The sequence below is a fragment of the Tursiops truncatus genome, chromosome 15, assembly GCF_011762595.2.
Source record: "Tursiops truncatus isolate mTurTru1 chromosome 15, mTurTru1.mat.Y, whole genome shotgun sequence".
Lineage (NCBI taxonomy): Eukaryota > Metazoa > Chordata > Mammalia > Artiodactyla > Delphinidae > Tursiops > Tursiops truncatus.
Window position 1 is genome coordinate 74,245,747 of NC_047048.1, and position 22,563 is coordinate 74,268,309.

The 22,563-nt window shown below is 45.3% G+C and overlaps 1 protein-coding gene across 18 annotated transcripts in view; it reads right to left on the reverse strand.

Moving 5' to 3' along the window:
• Nucleotides 1-8,114: 8,114 nt before the first annotated feature.
• STAU1 (staufen double-stranded RNA binding protein 1) overlaps nt 8,115-22,563 on the reverse strand; it is a 90,531-nt gene continuing 76,082 nt past the window's right edge. For 13 of the 18 annotated variants that reach the window (XM_073793085.1, XM_073793086.1, XM_033840790.2 and 10 more), the window contains 8 exons: nt 18,170-18,400; nt 17,053-17,196; nt 14,661-14,807; nt 12,829-12,904; nt 12,285-12,604; nt 11,553-11,675; nt 10,678-10,763; nt 8,115-9,756 (listed from right to left, as the gene is read on the reverse strand). In XM_073793085.1, the coding sequence (XP_073649186.1) occupies nt 9,741-9,756; nt 10,678-10,763; nt 11,553-11,675; nt 12,285-12,604; nt 12,829-12,904; nt 14,661-14,807; nt 17,053-17,196; nt 18,170-18,400 (1,143 nt within the window). In that variant the 3' untranslated portion in view covers nt 8,115-9,740. The remainder of the gene's footprint in view (nt 9,757-10,677; nt 10,764-11,552; nt 11,676-12,284; nt 12,605-12,828; nt 12,905-14,660; nt 14,808-17,052; nt 17,197-18,169; nt 18,401-22,563) is intronic. The other 5 variants (XM_019943767.3, XM_019943754.3, XM_019943751.3 and 2 more) reach the window with 1 other exon arrangement.

A 22,563-nucleotide genomic window follows, 5' to 3' on the forward strand; every position in this document is an offset into this window, starting at 1 on the left:
TGAATGCTTTATTTTCTTCACATGTTGGTTTTGTTGTGTTGCTTGAGAGATTTCCAGCTTAATCTAGTGTACTGCACCATTTTTGTTTTGACCCAGTAATGGAAGTATTAAATCATATAATTACTACATGGCTTAAAAGTGGTCACTGGCAGGCAGATGTTGAGATAGCACTGAGATCCATTTTTCAACTATGAACATAATACAGGCGAAAAGTCTGAAATGGCAAACAGAATTGGTGATGGTTTACGTTTGGCGCTCAGACAAGCTCTCGTGTTTGGCTCTGTGCTTGCTAAAGCTGTTGGTTAACAGTTAAGTAAATGCAGGGATAGTTACTGTTCTGGAGGACCCTTGTTTCAGCATCTTGATCAGTCTTCTGAGTTTAAGTTCTGAATTTTTTCCTTCCTCAGAACAGTTGAACGGAAGGTGGTTTCTCTCTGTAAACAAGCGCACCTTTTTAAATAGTTCCTGAACAGGAAGGCTGGCACTTCTACTCTGGCATAATTCATGAATATTTTGTTAATGGTTTTTTAAAATGTTCTAAAGTGAGGTTGTACAGATTTTAAGAGATGGCAGGCTGAAGCTGCTGCGCTGTGTTTGGCTAAGTCTTAGTGACTGTTCCTCAACGGTGGCGGCAATTCTTCGTGTGCAGGAGGAGCTGGGCTCATACTCTGGGACCAGGCCAACCTGGGTTTGAATTCCACCTCTGCCACTGACTGAGGCCTTGAACAAATGCCTTGACCGCTATGCTTTTATTTACTCTTATGAAAAATGAGGGTACTACTACTTAACTTCACGACAGTTTTAAGAATAAAACAGCTTGGTGGGAAGACTCCGGAGGAGTCCTGGCCTAGGCAAGGCCCTCACTCTCAGGACATTTTTAGACACGGGGCAAACGTCATTGCAATGTTCCTCATGAGAGTCTTGTGTCGGATCCACTGATTCTCCGTGCTGTTTGATCATTATCTCCTCTTTTATGTGTATTTTCCTTGTGGAAAATACAGGAAAAGATTTGAAAATAAAAAATCATCCATACTCCTACCTTCTTTAAGCATTTTAATTTTCTTCTTTCCTGCCCAAACAAAGTTTATTTTTTTTGGCTGCGTCGGGTCTTAGTTGTGGCATGCAGGATCTTTGTTGTGGCGTGCAGGTTTTCTCTTCTCTAGTTGTGGTGCGTGGGCTCTGCAGTTTGTGGTAGGCTGGCTCTCTAGTTGAGGCGCACAAGCTCAGTAGTTGTGGCATGCGGGCTTAGTTGCCCTGGGGCATGTCGGACCTTAGTTCCCCCACCAGGGATCGAACCCGAGTCCCCAGCATTGGAAGGTGGATTCTTTACCACTGGACCACCAGGGAAGTCCCTGTAAATACAGTTTTATATGCTTTTTTAAAAACCTTTTAACATTTAAAACACTTACTTGGCAAATATATATATATGTTTTTTTTTTTTTTTTTTTCTTGCTGTACGTGGGCCTCTCACTGTTGTGGCCTCTCCCGTTGCAGAGCACAGGCTCCGGACACACAGGCTCAGCGGCCATGGCTCACGGGCCCAGCCGCTCCGCGGCATGTGGGACCCTCCCAGACCGGGGCATAAGCCCGTGTCCCCATGCATCGGCAGGCGGACTCCCAACCACTGCACCACCAGGGAAGCCGGCAACTGTATTTTTCAGTGGTTATGTATGGTGTTTATCATTTGGATATACCACTACCAAGTTATACAGTCACTGTTGGACACGTAGAGATTTTTTATTTTATAAATAATTCTTGAGGTGGACATCCTATATATGCCAATATTTGTCTACGTCTGTTTCCTGAAGGTGGAATTATTGGGCCAGGTTGTGCCAATTTCTGTAGCACATCCCTACCCACACTGGGCCTTACTTAGTTATTTCATTTATTTGTGGGGCATAATGAATGTGGCATTCAGTCAGACTATTAGCTGCGTGTGGTAAAAGTGTAATTAATTAGTAAATAGGGCTTGTATCTGAGCAACAAGTCTCTGCCCTCCCAGAGGCAACACCTTTCAACTAGTACTGCCTATAATCTTCATTCTTTACCACTTAATTCTTCATCTTCTTGATACATCAACCGTAAGACTTCATAACTCCCTGCTATGACAAATCAGAACTTGGCTCACACCGCTTACTTCCAGCCTACCTTTTACAGTTCTCTTCATCTTTAATAATAACCCTAACTGTAGTCCCATCAACTGTGGCCCTCGTGTCGGGTCCTCTGTACTGATAACAGGACGTCTCCCACCGTCCACCTCTGCCTTCATTTTCACGCTGTCACAGCAGATGGCTTTTCATCCTGTGCAGTAGTCCTTTTGTGTGCTTCATCTGTAGGTATCTTTTAAAAGGTGAGAACAGATAAACAGTATGTGAACTGTTACAATGGTGTGAATAGTATTCAGAGCTGGAGCTGGGCAGTGTGTAGAGATTATATTTCTTCCTCTCAAGGTTTGACTCTTGCATCCATCAAAAGAGAATGTTCTTAGAGTCAAGGTCAAATGGATTGGGCTTTGCCCTCATATTCTGTCAGTTGCTCAGAGCAAACCATGCCCCATTTTATCTTGTGATACATTCGGATCCTGACTGGTTTTCATTAGCTTTCTTCATTCTGAGTGTTACATGGGAACCCTTCCACTCTTCTCTGAGATGTTCTTTTTACAGCTCACTGGCTCTCGTGGGCCATGCAGCTTCTTTAGGTTAATTGCTAGGACTCCCAGCTGAGCCTCCCTCTTCCAGTGTTTCATGGAACCTTGAGAACCAGATGTGAGTCTTCGGTCTGAGAATGTGACAGGTCCAAATCCTTCTTTCCTGAGAGGTGGAGGAAATTACCAGCTTGCACAGCTGGGTGGACCTGGGATTCAAACCCAGGCAGCATGGATGGCGTCCGGAGCACAGGACTTGGCCACTATACCATGGCTTTGCAAAAGTTAGAAACAGGTAATCAGTTAATAAGGGCGTGACTGTGAGGTGAACACTATGAAGAGCCACCATCATCCACCAACCTTTCTCTGGGGTTCCTGCATGACAGGTAATAAAGACTTTTTTTCAAAAGCTCACATGTGGTTGGAGAAGTCAACTTTCTCCCTTATAATGTGGATGATGCGAGAGAAAAACTTGACAACGTGGAAGGAAGAGCCACCGCAGACAGGTCAGGGGGAAGTTTCTCAGACCTGATGCAAAAGGAGGATGACCGGCGGAGGAGTGGAAAGCAAAATGAGAGTTTGTTTACCTTACGTCGGAAAGATGGTCCATCTCCTTGGCAAGCAGTTAAGGGTCAATCCTCCTGAGTCTAGAGAGGGAAATACTACTCTCAGGAAACTGGATTTCTCAGCAGACGTCAGCTGCGAAGACAGATCCTAAACTGTCTCCTCGTGGGTCCGCAGGGCAGTGGGGAGGAACCTAGCACCCACCAGGTCCTGCCACTCTCAGACAGAGCAGGGCTTAGTGTCCTAGGCAGGCCATACAGTCCCACTCCTGAGAGCCAAAGTTGAGCTGGAGCCAGCCCCACGCAGAGGGCTGCCTCCGTCGTGACTGTAGATCTCAGGCTGGAAGAAGTCTCTGCGATGGTGCCTGCAGAGAAACCTTCCCAAGGAGAACCAGGGTGGCGGCAACGAGCTAAGCCAGCGGCTGCAGGCTGAGCATTCCAAACCCCCATCCTCCTAACAGGCTGTTGAGGACACTGCCTTCAGTCCCCAGGACAGACTGCCTCTGGGCTGGGACAGCACAGTGCAGAGCCTAAAACAGTGAGGCCAAAGCTGCCTGCCCTCTGTTTAGCCAAAGGCAGCATTTCTCAACATGATTCGAAGGACTTGGGGGTACCATCCAAAGAGCATGTATCATTTACAGTTGTATGTTTTGTATTAGAAAAAAAGTCACTAGCAACTTCATGGGTGTTACTGCTTGAGGACAGTTGTTCTCAAAGTACATCTACATCACCTGGGACTTTATTATGCACGTTCTTGACCCCAGACCCACGGCATCAGCACATCTGGGAAAGGGACCCAGCAGCCTTTTTAACCAACAGCCCTCCCAGTGAGCTGATGCTCATGAAGAAGCCAAGAAAAACCGAATCAGAAAGACACGCAGGCGCGGCACAAGCTGTGAACACTGTTAGAGTCCAAGGTTCCATGGCCTCAGAAGTCAGAAGGGATCATATTGTAAAGATAGGAAATTAACAAAGGGTGGCAGGCGGAAGACGGCTGTGGCAGCTTAGGGCCCAGAGGAGCCACAGCCTTCGTGGGCCTCTTCCAGAACTCAACCACTCCCTCCAGCCGTAGCTGAGACGGACCTGAACTCCTGTTGTCATGGCATCTGTCTCCACACGTTTTCTTGGGAGAGACCTGGAAGTGGACTACGGTCTGCAGCCCAGGGAGAAGAGCCCTGCCAGCTGGACAGGAGGACAGAATGGGGGAGAGGAGGGCTCCAGACGCCTCCAGCAAGGAATTGGGCCAATGCCTCTCCATCAGCCACCCTGAGCAGTGGGACTCTAGAAACTGCCTGGGAGCAAGCGGCTTCAGAGTCCGTCTCTGGGCTCCAAGAACAGCAGAAGGTGCTGACTTCTGCAGTGACCGCACTGCAGTCTCTGAGCCGCTACTTACATGTTGGTATTCACCCACCTACATTACAGCATCTTGGCCCTTCGTGAGGTGATCTATTTACAGGCGCTCTTCACAGCACGGAAGCCTTATCCACACCCAATCCACCGTCCACCAGGCTGCTCCTCGCTCGGGGCCTTGGGAAAATGTTACCTGGCCCAGGGGAGCAATGACAAAGGTGGTCAAACCACCTCAGAAAGAGTCGGGCCAGGTCTGGGGCCACTCAGGCTTTGGGGATTCAGAGGACACACTGGTTGCCAACAAACACTCTACGCCGTAACTCCCCAAGCACAGCCATACGACATGTCCAAAAATCATGGTCCCTGGGCTAAGGAAGGTCTGAGCATTTGCAGTTTTCTTAGCTGGATTCAACCTGGTTTACATTATTCTTGTCCATGAGCCCAAGGAGCCAATCAGAGAGGAAAGTAAGCTATTAGGGGTCCAGAGGAACATTTTCAGATATGCGTCCTGAATCTACCAGGTGAGCATATGCTCAGCATACAGACCTGTGGGGAGGTGGCGATATTTACACTGTAAAACACAGGCCCAAGGGAATCTCAGGCCATTTCCTGGGCAGGCTTTTGGCAGCTGGAGCCAATACACGATTAAAAAGGCAGGCAAGAAGAGTCTGAGGAAGCGACACAGGATTCTGTTAGATCTCACTCCAAAGTGGCACCAACTGCCCACTACTGAATCCAGGCTCAGCAATGTCAGAGGTCAGAGAGAGACACCCCTGTCACTGCTTCTACTGCAGCCTAAAGAAGTGAGGACAGCCACAGTGAGCTAGCTGAAGGCTGGATCCAGCTGGCTCTGTAGGAGGGCAGCAGGGGACAGGCATACCTGATCCTCTCTGGGACCACCGAGCTCCAGGTTGTTCAGCTTTACAATGGGTGGCACCACTGCATGTGCACTGCAGACACAATCATGAAAGAAGTGCGTGTGAAAGGGGGTGGAAATAAACGATAGGGTTTGTGTTTGGATAGAGGGCTTTTAGGGATAACTTACAAATTTTTCACAGTTTACTTTCAAAGGTCCTTTTTAAAATTACCAATACACAAAGACTGCTTTATAATTTGTCATCACAGGCCTACTTCCAACAAAGTAGGTTTTGATGAAAGTATTTGTAAAAGAATGTACAAAGGAAATTACTTTTAAAATATCAAACAAGTTATTAAGCACATATTAAGCAAAGCAGTACCAATTTCCCAAATTACGTATAATTTTTCCTAATAAAAATTGGTATGCCAAGAAGTCTGATTAGAATATGGAGTTGTAAAAATTACAGTTTCATATGTATATTCTATATATACATTGTATATATACATTAAACACACCACTGCAAGCACACAGTGCCAAATACCAAGAAAACAGCTCTGCTGCTTTGATGACTAGAAACCACACCCTCTCCAGTCTCAGTTAGCCTTGCATCTTAACACACATCTCTTTAAAAGCCTATTTCAGAAAATTGGTTAACTCCTCCCTGCCAATCCAGCAGTGCTTAAGTGCTCAACAATCCATTATTTATGGATTTAGAAAGTTTTTCTTGTCTGTTTTTAAGGGCACACAGATGTTTAAGCACTTAAACCAGAGATGGTAATGTCGGAAGTTTCTGAAGTTGAGTTTCATACAAACAAACAGCTACACATCTCCATCCTCAGGTTTATTTCCTGGTGGTTGTAGTCTACTGAGCTCCTGTTAGCTTCTAGAGAGCAAGCAGCAGCATACTGCTTCTTGGGAATGGCCGGGTGTCTTTTCCCATGGGTCACAAGAACCCCAGACTCAGACCTTGGGACCCAGGCCAAGGTCTCCGTCACTGGGCATTCACCCTGCAAAGCTGGGCACATTAGCTCAGTGAGCTATGGAACAAAACCTAGATTCAGAAATGACACTTTTTTTAAGAGCTACAGTTCACATTGCTCAGCTCAAGAAGGCCTTTAAAAATACAAACCAGAACAAAACCCTGCTATGGGGAAATCATCCTTACTCATTAATACCTCCCTGTGATAAGAGGAACTTAACGAAATTGACCTAATGTCAGTGCACCTGTTGTGGGGTGACTGAATCCTAAGTCTGTCTTCCCCAAAGACAACAGGAGCTGCTCCACCTTTGCAGATCGATGCTCCTCAAATCCTAAGACCCACTAGTCTTACTGTGGCTGACTTGCAGCTCTGATTTTTTTCAGACCTGCCTCTCAGGTGCCTTCATGTCTGCTTTTCTGCCTGTAGTCTGGAAACCAGGACTGCATGTTGTCCCAAGGGCTAGTTTTGAGCCAAAGTTCTTGCAACTCTTAGAGATCATGTTGGGATAAAACTTAGTGCAAACTCGATTCCCAGGCAGCTCTCTCAAAGCCTGTTGAGACAGAGATACTGCAGGTGAGTGAGTCCTCAGCAGGCGATGACAGCTACAGGGCCTTCACAGAGGCAAGACTAGTTTGAGAGTTTACAATGTAAGAATAGTCAAGGACATCCCATCTGGACAGCTTTCCAAAGCAACCAAAATACACCTTCAAAAAAACCTGTCAGAGAAACCTGTAGATCCTTCCTAACAATATCCCAGATATTAAGAGGAAACTTCCCCTTCTTGGAGTGCTGTCAATGAGGGCCAACTGGACTGCCAATTAGAAGTCATAAATTACTTCTAAGACTGTACTGTCCAGCCCTTTCCATCTTCCCTTCACAGTGTGGAGGGTCACCGGTTGGAAACACTGTGAGGCAAGGAGGCGAGAGCTGGGCAGAGGCAGCAAGATCTCAGGGCAGGAGTGGCAGGAGTGGCTGGCAAGGCTGGGACATTGGCTACAATCTCAATGCGGGAAAAGGTGCTAAAAACAGCAGGGAAGGCTGTGAAGAACCCTGAGGTGCCAGAGGTATCAGGACCAACACATGGCTTTTAAGTAGATATACAAATCGGCAGATGTGTATACGTACACACAGATACACTTCCTAGCTGTCCACTAAGAGGGCCCAGACACAACACACCCCTAGCAGTGAGGTCTCAGAGCACCCAGACCTTGGTTGCTAAATGTCATCTATCACTAAAGAGGATCAAGGCTTCTTGCAGAAATGCTGAATCCAGGATTGGAAAGGGAAAAAATGCCTTTCCTTTCACTGCTTTTATCCCTGCCCTGCTGAGTCCCCTCATACCCTGTAGCATTTTTCCATAACCTCACTTCCGGTGCTTCTTGCAGTCCAATCCACAGGCTGGTTTTATAGTGAACCACCTTTATGAGCATATTCTAAAATGAAAAAATAGAAAACTACCAGCCCCACTCCTCAGCCAGACTAGAATGCAACGCCTCACCTTCACTCTTCCAAGCGCGAGCCCGCCTGAGGGAAGTGACCAGGAAGCCTCTCTCCTCTCGGTCATTTCTTTGGGTGACATCGTCTGGTTCAGATGAGAGGCGCCTCCCTTCACCCGGGCACCCACTTGCCCCTCACTGGCAGCAGTGCCCCCCACGCCATGCTTCCATGCCCTCACATCTTCCCTTACTGCTTCAGTTACTGCTCGACAGGACCAAAAATTCATTAGTAGCTGTTTATTGATCAATGGTTTGATATAAAGTTATTTCAGAGCTTCAGAATTTTGCCCAAATGGAATCACAAGCATTACAAAGTTTTTTTCTTAAAAATAAAAAAAGTATAGGGGGCAGGTTGGGAGGGACCAACCTAGCAGTAGTGGCATTTAAGAATAAATTAACAAAAAAAATTTAGTATTACTATTTATTGGTGACAAACACTAAGTTTTACTTACATTCCATGGGGAGAAAAAATTCCAGCGTAAACAATGAATCGAAGCAGTACTTAACTCGCAAGGCTACCGTGCTTTTCATCTGGACCATATGCAGGACCTCGCCGCACACATTTCTGTGCACAGCAACACGACATCAAAAGCAACACAGTTATAGAGATAAACATGGGTCATTCTTTTCAGCCCTACATGGAGATGTAATCAACAGTATAAAGCACTCAAGGAAAATCAAGTTGCAGTTGTAGATGTGCTACATGGAGATCATATCCTGTAGTGTAGTGAAAGCTATGTGTCTTCAAGAGTCATATATATATATATATATATATATATATATATATATATGTATGTGTGTATATATATATACACATACATATATATATATATACACAATTTTTTTAATCTTTAAAACAAAGATCAAAGTTCATTTAAGTCCTGTTGCATTAACAAAAATAAAATAGAAAAGGAACCAAATGATCATTTAAAGTTTAAAATTCCTAAATTGTCCAATTTATACAACTATGGGAGACTTCAAGGTTTCTGAGAAGTGCAGGACTGTTTCAGCTAAACCAGAGGGCACACAATTTTCATCACTGAAATGGTCCTGGGTTAGTCCAATGAAATAAAAATGTATAACCACATACACACGGATATGATCTTTGCCGGTTAGATTACTGATAAGGTCAGTCTCAGACAAGTTTCTAAACTGTGCTATGTAACTAAATACAACTGAGAAACTCTCAAATGAAAATTTTATATAGTGTCATTTCAATCAAAAGAAAATAATGAAACTAAGAATACGTATCTCTTGGAAGAGAGCAGTGGTGACGGCGTGGGTACCGCGGTAGGTGTGGGCCAGAGCACGCCGAGGTCAGCTCAGGCTGAGTAGGAAGCATGTGATTTTCTCTGGTGCTTTCAGCTCTGGGGCCAGACTAAGGCCTCTCTCCAGCGTGGTGTCCAGGGTTTGTCCCAAAGTGTCTGAGTGAGCCAGTTTGAGAAGGAGTCGTGCTTTCTGTTTCTTCTTTCACACAGCAAGGAAAAAAAAAAAAAAAAAAACCACCCCAAAAAACCAAAACCAAAAACCAACCCCCCCCCCCACCCTAAACAAGCGCTAGGGTGCCTGGGGCGTGGACCCGCTGGTTTCCCAGTGGCGCCGGGGTGCCCGGCAGGCCCGCCCGGCCCCCAGCAGCTGCTGCTGCATGAGGAGAAACCATAGCACAGGCGAGCGGCCATGCCGCTGCCTCCTCGGGGCCCCGCCTTCTTCACCACTGCTGTCTCCAGTCCTTTACCCATCGTGTCTCTCGGCCCACTGGAGGTATCAGAAGTTCCAAATTTTCAAAGCAGTTTCAGTATTTTCAGTATGTATGTTGGGATTTTTCAATGGTTCATGGCCAGATAATGTTCAGCACCTCCCACACCTTTAAGGAAGAAAAAAACCAAAAATGACCCAAGTTTTGAAATTTAAGACAATTAAGCCAGGTTAAAAATGAAACTAGCAGACATCGAGAAGTCCAATAGTTCAGGCCCCAGTTTATGATAACTGGATTAAGGTCTTCCCAGAATACACCAGCAAGTGAAAACAGCAAAGAAGAGAATGGGTATGTAGTATGTTATCTCTAGGAGGAAAAGGAAGAAAATAAGGAAATAAATGTATCTGCATAAAGAAACATACAGGAAAGGTACACAAGAAACTAATACAAATGTGATCTCTGGGTGGGGTGAAGAGAATGGTATGGATGAGGACTGCATGAGGGGCAAGACGTATCACTGTGGACACCTTTTAAAATAATTTTGACTTTTGCACCATGTGAATGTATTACCGATTGAAAGCTTAAAAAAAAAAAAAAAAGTGAAAGCTTAAAAAAAAAAAAAGGGCTTCCCTGGTGGCGCAGTGGTTGAGAATCTGCCTGCCAACCCAAGGGACACGGATTCGAGCCCCAGTCTGGGAAGATCCCACATGCCGTGGAGCAGCTAGGCCCGTGAGCTACAACTACTGAGCCTGCGTGTCTGGAGCCTGTGCTCTGCAACAAGAGAGGCCGCGACACTGAGAGGCCTGTGCGCCGCGATGAAGAGTGGCCCCCACTCGCTGTGACTAGAGAAAGCCCTCTCACAGAAACGGAGACCCAACACAGCCAAAAATAAATAAATAAATAAATGAAAAAAACAAAACAAACAAATTAAAACGAAGTAGAGCTCTCTGCCCAAAACTTGGAAACCTTTCAGGGCAAAGGGACAGAAAGTGACTAAGACAAGTATTTCACTACTAACTTGAGCAGACAATTTGAATTTAATGCAAATGAGGAACAGAACTGCCTTTCCATGTAGATCAGCTCACTCACACAGACATTGGTCCATTTCCTGTTCTTGGCATCTCTGTATTTTGTTGGTCCAACTCAGACAGCAACTTTAAAATGTTCAGTGCAGCCTAGCAGGAATGAAAAGGGAAGTCAAACCACGGCCACCGCTCAGGACCACAGTATACGACACTGAATAGCGAGTCGAGGGCTTGTCCTACTGCCCAACAAAACAAGTGGTCCCACTAAATAACCCTTTCATGTTTGAATTTTTAATTAAAAATATAAATTAAAAAATGTTATCCATGGTTACCTCACTGAATCACAATCTCTGTTAATTTTATTACATATTGCCTTCTAACATTTTTAACCTGTGGTCACCAGACTCTACAAATTTTACATCCCGCTTTAAAATAAAACCTTATCATGTTTCCATGTTAGAATTAGAATACATTACCCTCGGTGACATTAATATGATGGGCACATTATATTACATGAGGTGAATATACCACAGTTTATGTCAATTAATTTAATCAATTCCTTTTCTTCATTTTAGTATTTCTTACAATAATAATTTCATCTGAACAGAACACCAAAACAAGGGGCGTTCTAAGTTGCCAGAACGTGGGCATGCAATTCCTTGTTCTGGTCAGAGATGAACTGAATACAGTATCTGGATGCGTTCCAGGACCCAAGTCCACCTCTCAGGTCAGCAAGGGAAGAGAGGAGAGGGGTTGGCCAAAGCCCATGAGTTCTGATCAACAGAATGAGAAATCAAGCCAGTAACCTAAGAAAAGTCCTCAGAAATATGAACCCTGTAGAACAATCAACTGTTCTCGAAGTCTGCAGGAGAATCCTTTTCCTGTCTTTCTGAGGCCAGCAACGAGCTGGAGCCAGGCCCACCGCGGGGGGTAACGTACCATATCGTGGCAGGACTCCACATCCTTTCCGATACCATGGCTGATCAGGGGCGGCTGAGAGGAGCAATTGATGAGAGATACGAATTCGTTCTTGTTGTTTTTGGGGAAGTCTTTGTATTCAACCTAAAGGGGAAAAGAAAACTGAGGCAAGGACAGGAAGGCGGGGAGTATGAGCCCGGCACAGGGCTGCGGCTCTGGGCCCAGTGAACAGAGGTGACACCTCTCCCTGGTCTCAGCCTGACTTGTCTACACCAACTCCTGCTCAACAGGCACAAGAGACTCACAGTGGGGTCTGCGGCTAAGGGGCACTGAGGGCTGCAGGCAGGATGCCAGGGCCCCAGCTTCCAGAATCCTCCAGGAACCTAAATGTCTACTCAGAAACCCTGGTCTGGAAGAAGCCATGTCCTTTCCTAGCAGGTAGAAAAAGGGCCAGCACGTGAATCTGTTCTCACTGAAGTCTAACTTTGTAACTCCCACTGGATTCGAGGCCTTGTCATTACGGTTGGCCTAGATTTTTAAAAATTACCAAAGGTTGAGGATATTCTCTTACCATCCAGGGTTCTAATACTTCCCGTGCCTCCTCCCTTCCTCAGGACCACTCTTTACCATGCTTCCCCCAACCATCCCCCGAGACAAAGAACTTGACTTAAAAAAACAAGTTACTTAGTACTGAGAGAAACCAGAGATGACCGCACTGAGGTACAGACCACACAGCTCAGACCCAACAGTTACCTGGAATCCCTGGACTCTGGAAAGATAGTCCAACTGCTCTGAGGGTCTCGTGAGAGGTCCATGGGGTGCGTGGCCTGAAGAGATGTTATTCTTTAAAACGGTCTCGGCTGTAGGCGAGGTGCCCCCATACAACAATTCTCGGGCTATCATGGCAGTTACCGTGGCCTTGGCAGGGTTCGGGGCTACCCTGCTGAACTCTCTGGTGTGATGCCCTTGACTGACTCCTACGGCCTGGGCGACCTCGGGCACCATGGGAAGAATTCCAGCAGGCAGCTGCTGATGACTAAGATAAGGCATCCTGAACTCATCCTCTTTATGGCCTGGGGATGGACAAGCAGACAAATCAACCCAAGTCCACGCACGCCGCGTGGAGAGATGCTGTAAAACCCCACGCTGCCCCCCACCCCAGCACACACAACAGCACAGGCATAATGCAGAACCAAGCACTGACCACTAACTCATTACCTAGGTTCCTGCTATTACCAGGAACCATGCAAAGCCCAGAATCACAGTCAGACCAAGACAATATTAACTTCACACTTACTAGTCCCATTTTCATCCCCAGAGCCAGGTTCAAAAAACGTTACTTTTCTTCCATCCCCTGGTTTCTTTATGGGTGTCTTAAAAAAAAACAAAAAAAAGGCCATGAGCATCAATCAAACTGTTGAAAAATTAGTTCCTTCTGTCCAAAACTAAACAAACTCCAACCAGCCCTAATCTTAGTTTTATAAACTTTTAAACGATGAGGGCACTGGCAGAAAGGCCCTCTCCCAAGGCCCCACCACTGGTCTGCTTGTGCCGCCAATGTGCCCACAGCAGAGCCCCCTGCTTTCTCCCAAAGCACACTCTCAGCCACGTCAGCCTGTCCACGAACAGCATCTAAGGGATGGGGCCTCTGTTCTGTGCTCACGAGAGGGGAACGTTTAACCAGAAGGACCCTGAAGATGTTAGATTGATAGAGCTGACCAAGAAAGAAACTTTTGGGGGCTTCCCTGGTGGTGCAGTGGTTGAGAGTCCACCTGCCGATGCAGGGGACGCGGGTTAGTACCTCAGTCCGGGAAGATCTCACATGCCGCGGAGCGGCTGGGCCCGTGAGCCACGGCCGCTGAGCCTGCGCGTCCGGAGCCTGTGCTCCGCAACGGGAGAGGCCGTAACAGTGAGAGGCCCGCGTACCCCAAAAAAAAAAAAAAAAAAAAAAAAAAGAAACTTTTAGGTTGATGCTAAATAATTAAATAAACAAAGAATATTTCCTGGAGCACATGTCCCACTAAAAGATAAAATGACATAACCAAAGATAACAAATGTAGGGGGAAAATGTTACTAGATAAAAATTTTGGGGCTTCCCTGGTGGCGCAGTGGTTGGGAGTCCGCCTGCCGATGCAGGGGATGCGGGTTCGTGCCCCGGTCCGGGAAGATCCCACATGCCGTGGGGCGGCTGGGCCCGTAAGCCATGGCCGCTGGGCCTGCGCGTCCAAAGCCTGTGCTCCGCAACGGGAGAGGCCGCAGCGGTGAGAGGCCCGCGTACTGAAAAAAAAAAAAAAAAAAAAAAAAAATTGCTAAACACAAAGGTCTCTCTTCTGAGGAGACAAAGCTGCCTATGATGCTCTGTAAGATTCTGGAATGAAAACCCCCAAAGCCAAGTCCAGGATCTCTACAGATTCTCTGATGAGTGTTTGGGATCCCAGTTATTGACTATGTGGCCACAGCTGCTGCCATTTCTCTCTGCTGACAGACATGACTGAATCAGTCCTGGTGTTTTCAAGTTTATCCTGAAAGGACCATCCAGTGACTGGAAACAAGGTCGGCCAAGGCTTTCACTGAGGGTACTGCTTACCAACCTTGGCAGAAGTGCAATTTTCAATATGGGATCATTTTTGTCTAATGTTCAATTCACAAAGAGAAAGAAATCCCAAATCGAAACTATGGATCTGGCCCTGACTCTATCATCACACTGTCTCAGTGTCCCAAGCGTGTTCCACAACTAACAAAAGCCTAAGGCTGATGAGTCTTTTATGCAGGACTCACTCTAAGAGCACAAATGACAAAATCACACACACATTAATTTCAAGTCCAATTAATTACCCGTCATCCCACAAAAGGAGAGGAGCAAGCTGCCCTCCACCAAGCATCCCAGACCACAAAGATACTGAAACAGTAACGACTTAACCCAGCACCATGCTTGGAGCCATGGACATGCAACTCCCCTTCTGACCACATTATAATGAACCAAATGCTAGGACCCTGCTCAGCCGGGCTGCTTTACTGCCAGGAGGATGAAGCCTTGCCCTGAAGCTTAGCCCTGGAGGAGTCAGAGTCCTGAGGTGAGAAGGTCATCTTGCAGTTAGAGAGCAAGGACACAGAGCCCTGAGCAGTCACCTTCTCCTCTGATTTGAGGGCTGGTTTGGTGGGCTGAGCCTGTGGGACTTTGAAACCAAGGATTTCCAGCATGTTCTCGGCTGCATTGCGTTTGGCCACCTTCTTATTGGTGCCTGATCCTTCTGCAGTGTGGTTTCCCACCTTCACCTGCATAAAGAAGGCAGAACTCAGATCAGGGCTTAACCCTTTAGAATAAAGACTGGTCAGGAACTGAAAAGAACCCAGAATGGTCAGAAGATGGATGGCTTAACAGTGGTGCCCTGGGGCTGGCTTGGACCAGCCTGTGAGAGCCCATTATGAAATCCTGAGGAATTTGGAGAGGTGGCTGTTAAAGGTAGCTATTATTAAACACTAAAGTATATAAGCTTATAATTAAACAAATTATTTTAACAAACAGAGGGAATGAATACCTCAAATTCATCACTTCCTAACTGGACTCCAGTTTACAATGTCTATGCTTTTGAGATTCTTCACACGTGTTATGTGTATGGTGTCAATGTGCAGCTACACATCTCTTTCCAACTCAGACAGAAAATGGCCACAGTGAGGGTACTTACGCCACAGAGATCTGCAACTACTTATCAAGGATTAAGTTATACTGTTGATTGTCTATTCTTAAGCTTAAGTGATGGAGAAAAGGTTAATAACGCAGATTAATCTTTAAATTTGTTGTCAAGTCTGCAGCCATGACGTAACTAATAGAAAAAACTGAAACTTCCAGTCTTGGAAAAGTATTATCTGATTCAGCAAAGAAGCCATTCATATTGTTTAAATGAGTGAAGTTCTGACATGTCTTTGTTGTTGATGTAAATAAAAATATCAACCAGTCCTCATGCTCGTACCACAGTCATTCAACAATGACAGACGCAAACCTCCTTGCTGAACCTGAGGGGAATAAAGAATTCACACGAGTCTCATTCTGTAACGCTGCTATTGGTGACTGTCACACAGATGTATGAAATTTACAAGAGTATTACATATTTTTTGTAAATTGTATGCTACACTTCCTTCCTATCAGTAAAATTTATAATATACACATATGTACATATAATACGTGTGCATATACGCGTATAGTCTCCACACACACTGCCTTTCCCTAAGAGTTGGCTGTTACACATACTCCAGCACACATCACTGCTTACCATCCCCTTCCAAGCTGGTCTTGACCGCAGACCAAAACCAGAAGCCCCGTCACGAAAGAGTCAAGGAAACCCTCCCTGGCCTGTGAAGAGGGGCCTGAGGTTGAATCCCAACCGGGCATCTACCAGCCGTTTGATCCTAGGCAAATTACTGAGCCTCTCAACAAACTGCAATTTTCTCTTGTACATGGAAGGGTCATTACTCTTCCTGCCCTCTGACTGCAGAGGTGAAACACACCAGGCTAACTGATGGTGCTTTATAAGCTGTAAACTGGGCTTCCCTGGTGGCGCAGTGGTTGAGAGTCCGCCTGCCGATGCAGCAGACGCGGGTTCGTGCCCCGGTCGGGGAGGATCCCACATGCCGCGGAGCGGCTGGGCCCGTGAGCCATGGCCGCTAAGCCTGCGCGTCCGGAGCCCGTGCTCCGCAACGGGAGAGGCCACAACAGTGAGACGCCCGCATACCGCAAAAAAATAAATAAATAAATAAAAAATAAAAATATAAGCTGTAAACTGCTATGCAGAGTGAAGTATTCTGTTTTTCACCAGAAAACACTATTAAATTCAAATCAAACATTCAGGGCTTCCCTGGTGGCGCAGTGGTTGAGAGTCCACCTGCCAATGCAGGGGACACGGGTTCGTGCCCCGGTCCGGGAAGATCCCACATGCCGCGGAGCTGCTGGGCCCGTGAGCCATGGCCGCTGAGCCTGCGCGTCCGGAGCCTGTGCTCCACAATGGGAGAGGCCACAACAGTGAGAGACCCGCATACCGCAAAAAAAAAAAAAACAAAAAAAACATTCAGCTGCCCGTGTGAATAACTGTTTAATAAGCTGAGTGCATGGAGAAACGCTCTGTACAAATCTGAGGCGTGAACCCAATCCCCGAACTCCAGGCTCTACAGAAGGATCAGGAGAAGCAGACCCTTTCTATAATTCATAAAGCTTCTGAGAAGAACAATAGTAACTTTCAAGAAGTAACAAAGAAAAAAGTTACCCATGATTCCCCCACTCCTCTAAACAGGCGCAGTGAGTCCAGGCTCCTACCTGTTGATACAGCAGCATGTGTGCTGTGCAGACAAGCACGTTTTAAGGCATCAGATTAGTGCAGGCAACATGGTCTAATAACAGTGACATCTGGCGGCAGGGAGTGCCCACTGGACCTGGCCTCCTGGGGAGAGGTGTCCGGCCGCTGGACTACCTCAGGCCCTGAGACAGGAGGCGGTCAGAGAAGGGCCGCCCACAAGCCGGCTGACCCACCTGCATCACAAACTCCCTGCGGCGCGGGAGGCCTCGCTCAGTGAGGAGGAGGTACTCTGGCTCCTTCTCCTTTTTTGCCTGCTGGATCTGGGCCAGTCTGCTAATCGGGTTCATCCCCTGGCCGTACTCCGGGCTGCTTTGTAGCTGAGGAACAATGAATGTAGAAACCATGTGCCATGTTAGTCACAGTAAGGACCTTGCCAATTCAGAGACAAGGACATGACAGTTGATTACTTCTATGTTGTTCTAACGGCTCAGAATTAATCAGATCTTTTTTAAACCTTTCTTTAATTGAAAGATGCCTAATGATTTTCTATGATCGCTCTGAGGTGATTTTAAGGTCTTCTTAGCAAACCAACATCACCATTCATACGAGTAGGCAAGCATCACTGTAACATCTGCTTTTGAACAATAAATGTCAACATATGACAGTAAATGAAGAGGTAGAAAAAACATAACAAATTCTTTCTAAAACTTTCCAAAAGTCTACATTATAAGGATGGGTTCCCAGCTTTCTTAACAATGACTCAAAATCCAGAAACCATATGCTAACTTGTGTGTGAGAAAAACTTGGATTTTGATACAACATGAAACGATACTGACAATCAGAACGGATCCTGGTGTTCATAACTGTCCCCGAATGGACCCCTGTCCCTTCTTTGGGTGGGTGAGAGAGAGTATAATTTTTGATAGGTTCTTTAACGTGACTCAAAAATAAGAAGAAGGTGTATACGTCTGACGCCTACGCCTGCCCCAGACATCTCCCCGCCCAGGAGCATCCCGCGCGTTCAGAACCGCGCAGTGGGCAATGAGACGGAGGCAGCACAATTTAACTGTTCTCCCCGCAGACTGGCAGCGCGGCTGCCAACACACAGCTTCTCACTGTGACCGCACCCAGACGGGCGTGGCCGCCTGCGGAGGCCTCCACTGAAGCCAGCACAGTGTCCCTGTCGTTGCCTAACCTGGGACTCCTGTGGAGCAACCCAAGGTGGCCCCTGTAAAGGCTCTCCAAGGCCGGGCCTGTGCCTGCCAGCTCCCGACCTCCTTCACCAGCCTTCTAACCCCCCAGCTGCCTTTGGGCAATGAAAACGCCCTCTTCATTCAGAAAAGTCCTTACCCTGACTATGCATTTTGTTTTCTTTTTGATTCTGGGCTTCACTCGCTCAACTGTAGGCAGGGGCGGCAACTTCTTCAGCTCCTCAAGGACAGCTATAGCAGCATTTTTCTTTGAAATCTTCTTGCTCTTCCCTTCACCTTCCCCCACAAACTCCCCAACCGACACCCTGGTCACAAAGCTCTTCATGTGGGGTGGGCCACTCTCCCGGGCAACCTGTTTTAGAGGGAAAGACTGAGTGAAAGCGTGACAGGCACTCATTACCAGCTGCACGGCACACTGGTTAGCACACTACTTCACACGAAACACAGGAAAAGGGGAATTGAGGACAAGACCCATTAAATGAAGGGAGTGTAAACACTGATAATCCTGAATGCTTTCTCTTCCCATTTCTTTTTCTTCCCCCAAACTTGTTAATGTTCTCAGGTCTGATGAGTCCAAAACAGACATGGAATAGGGAAACATTTTCTACTCCCGCCCACCCAGGGTCACAGACTGTCCTGAATGTAGTGAGCTCCCCTGAAAACGGCAGAAAGGAAACTGGCCCAGCAAAGCCCAGAAATAAATGCAGCACACAGAGGTCAAGTTTAATATTTGCTCTGAGCTGCCAGCCAAGATTGAGCTTATTAAATACTGGCTGCTCTACAGCTGTAAAAAGGAATAAGAAAATCTCCAAGCACATAAAGTGATCCCCAGTACACAGTAACTGAAAAAAGCAAACTGCAAAAGAGTGTACAAAGGGTGGGGGGGGGTGTTAAATCTATGTATACATATACACACACATATAAATAGACACACAAGTGTGTGTGTTTATATGCTTATTTTTGCAAAAAGAAACTCAGGAAGGATAAAGCAGAAACCAATGGAATCAGTTTCCTACAGCAGATGGGAGGGATTGGGGTAGAAAGGGGACGAGATGACACTTCTGAATATATCTTTTTGTGTAGCTTTGACTCTTGGAACCATTTAGTATAACACATATTAAATATATAAGAATAAGTCAACAGAGATGGGGGAAAATACTAAAATATGAACATGAAACCTAACTGTAATTAAAGTGATTACATAATCACACAGAAGGAAAATAAAAATCAAATCCAACCTACATGAGCCAAGATACCCTTGAAAAGAACAACTGAGTTAGCAGACTTACACTGCCAGATTTCAAGACTTTCTGTGAAGTTACAGCATCTACAACATCATGGTATTGTTTAAGGATAAACCAAAAGATCAATAAAACAGAAAAGAATGTAGAAACAGACCTGCACATAGACGGTCTTGATTTCTGGCAAACACACCAAAGCAAATCCAAAGTCTTTTTTTTATAATGACATTGGAGCAACTAGATATCCACATGGGGAAAAAACTGAACCAAGATCCTAAACTCAACCAAAAACAAAAATTAACTGAAGCTAGAACACAGACCCAAACACGAAAGCTAAAACTATAAAGCTTTCAGCAGAAAACACAGGAGAAAACTTCATGAACATGAGGTTGGCAAAGAATTCTTGAACACAAAAAACACAAATTAGAAGTCCTCAAAATTAAAAACTGCTCATCAAAAGACAACATTTAAAAATTTAAAAAGGGAACTCATAGAATGGGAGAGAATATTTGCAATATATGTACCAAACAAAGGAATTATATCCAGAATATTTAAAGAATTCCTACAAGTCAATAATAAAAAGACAAATATTCAATTAAAAAAATACTTCAACAGGTACTTTTGGCAAGGATGTGGAACAAGTGGTGGGAGTGTAAATTGGTACAATCACTTTGGGAAATATTTTTGAGAAGTTTTATAAACACCTACCCTTTGACTTAGCAATTCTGAGTGCACATGTACCCAAGAAGACTTATCAACCCTATTTATAATGGTTCCCAACTATCCAATATCTATCAATAGGACAATGGATAAATTAAGAGTTTTATATTCATACACTGGAATACCATTCAGCATTAAACTACTGATACACATGGATAAGACTTAAAAGCATTCTGTTAAGGATAAGAAACTCGACCCAACAATCCATATTATATCTTTTTTTATTTAACATCTTTATTGGAGTATAATTGCTTTACAATGTTGTGTTAGTTTCTGCTGTATAACAAAGTGAATCGGCTATACGTATACATATATCCCCATATCCCCTCCCTCTTGCATCTCCCTCCCACCCTCCCTATCCCACCCCTCTAGGTGGTCACAAAGCACCGAGCTGATCTCCCTGTGCTATGCAGCTGCTTCCCACTAGCTATCTATTTTACGTTTGGTAGTGTATATATGTCAATGCTACTCTCTCACTTCATCCCAGCTTACCCTTCCCCCTCCTGGTGTCCTCAAGTCCATTCTCTACGTCTGCATCTTTATTCCTGTCCTGCCCCTAGGTTCATAAGAACCAGTTTTGTTTTGTTTTTTTTTAAGATTCCATACATATGTGTTAACATACTGTATTTGTTTTCTCTTTCTGACTTCCATATGACCCAGCAATCCCACTACTGGGCATATACCCTGAGAAAACCATAATTCAAAAAGAGACATGTACCACAATGTTCACTGCAGCTCTATTTACAATAGCCAGGACATGGAAGCAACCTAAGTGTCCATCAACAGATGAATGGGTAACGAAGATGTGGCACATATATACAATAGAATATTACTCAGCCATAAAAAGAAATGAAATTGAACTATATGTAGTTAGGTGGATGGACCTAGAGTCTGTCATACAGAGTGAAGTAAGTCACATTACATCTTTTTATTTATATGAAGTCTAAGAACACAGAAAACAAAATCTATAGTGATTACAGAAAGCAGCTTCTTCTGGCTGGAAAGGAGCACAGGGACTTACGGAGGTTATGATAATGTTCTGTATCTTTATCTGGGTAGTGTGAATCATGGGTTTTTACACATGTTAAAATTTAATGGGCTGTGCACTTAAGATACATACATTACTGTGTAATAGACTGTTAGCATAGGGAAAAAAATAATCCAAGCAACTTAGGAAAACAATGCTCTGAATATACACATTCAGTGTAAAGATAAAAAGAACTGCAAAGATAACTTAAACTTGGACTTCCCTGGTGGCGTAGTAGTTAAGAATCCGCCTGCCAATGCAGGGGACACAGGTTTGAGCCCTGGTCCGGGAAGATCCCACATGCCACAGAGCAACTAAGCCCGTGTGCCACAACTACTGAGCCTACACGCTGCAACTACTGAAGTCCACGCACCTGGAGCCCATGCTCCGCAACAAGCAAAGCCACTGCAATGAGAAGCCCTCACACCGCAATGAAGAGTAAGCCCACTGCAAGTAGAGAAAGCCCGCGCAGCAATGAAGACCCAATGCAGCCAAAAATTTTTTTTCTTTTTTTTTGCGGTACGCGGGCCTCTCACTGTTGTGGCCTCTCCCGTTGCGGAGCACAGGCTCCGGACGCGCAGGCTCATTAGCCATGGCTCATGGGCCCAGCCGCTCCGCGGCACGTGGGATCTTCCCAGACCAGGGCACGAACCCGCGTCCCCTGCATTGGCAGGCGGACTCTTAACCACTGCGCCACCAGGGATGCCCGCCAAAAATTTTAAAAAAAATTTTTTTAATTAAGAAAAAAAAGAAAATGTTCTTCAACTGGTAAATGCATGAATAAGTTGTGGTACATCCATACAATGGAACATTATTCAGAAATAAAAAGAAATGAACTATTGATACATATAACATAGGGACTCAAAATCTGCATTATGTTAAGTTAAAAAGCCACACAAAAGGCAATATACTCTTGCCAGTAGATTTGTAATCTTGCAATCTGGAAAGATCACAAACTTCCAAATGGACAACACCGAACACACTGTATCTGGTTGGCCATTTGTTAAAAGGTGAGAGGCCTGAGGGAAGGAACCGTACAAGGAACTTTGGCCTTTGTTATCATGATTTACAATTATGGAAAGGTCATGTCTGGGTTGTATTTTCTAAGATGGCTTTATATTTTTATGTGCTCCCTCCAGGCTTCTCAAAATGTTATTACCCATCCCGTTAAATAAATAGATAAAGGGAAAGCCCAAAAGGGAAAAAAAAAAAAAAAGGCAATAAATTCTCTAATTCCATGTACGTAATATTTTGAAAATAAGCAAAACTGTAGGGACAGACATCAGATCAATGGTTGCCCAAGGCTGAGGATGGAGGGAAGGGATTGACTGCAAGGGGACACGGGGGAAACTTTATGGGGTGAAAGATGTTCTTTATCTTAATTGTGGTGATAGTTATACAACCATACCATCAAAACACATCAAATTACATACTTAAATAGGATGAATTTTACTTTATGTAAATTATACCTCAAGGAATCGGACTGCACAGCCCCCCGCCCCCCGCACCCCCCCAAGAAAAGCTGATAGAGGCATATCAAAGGAT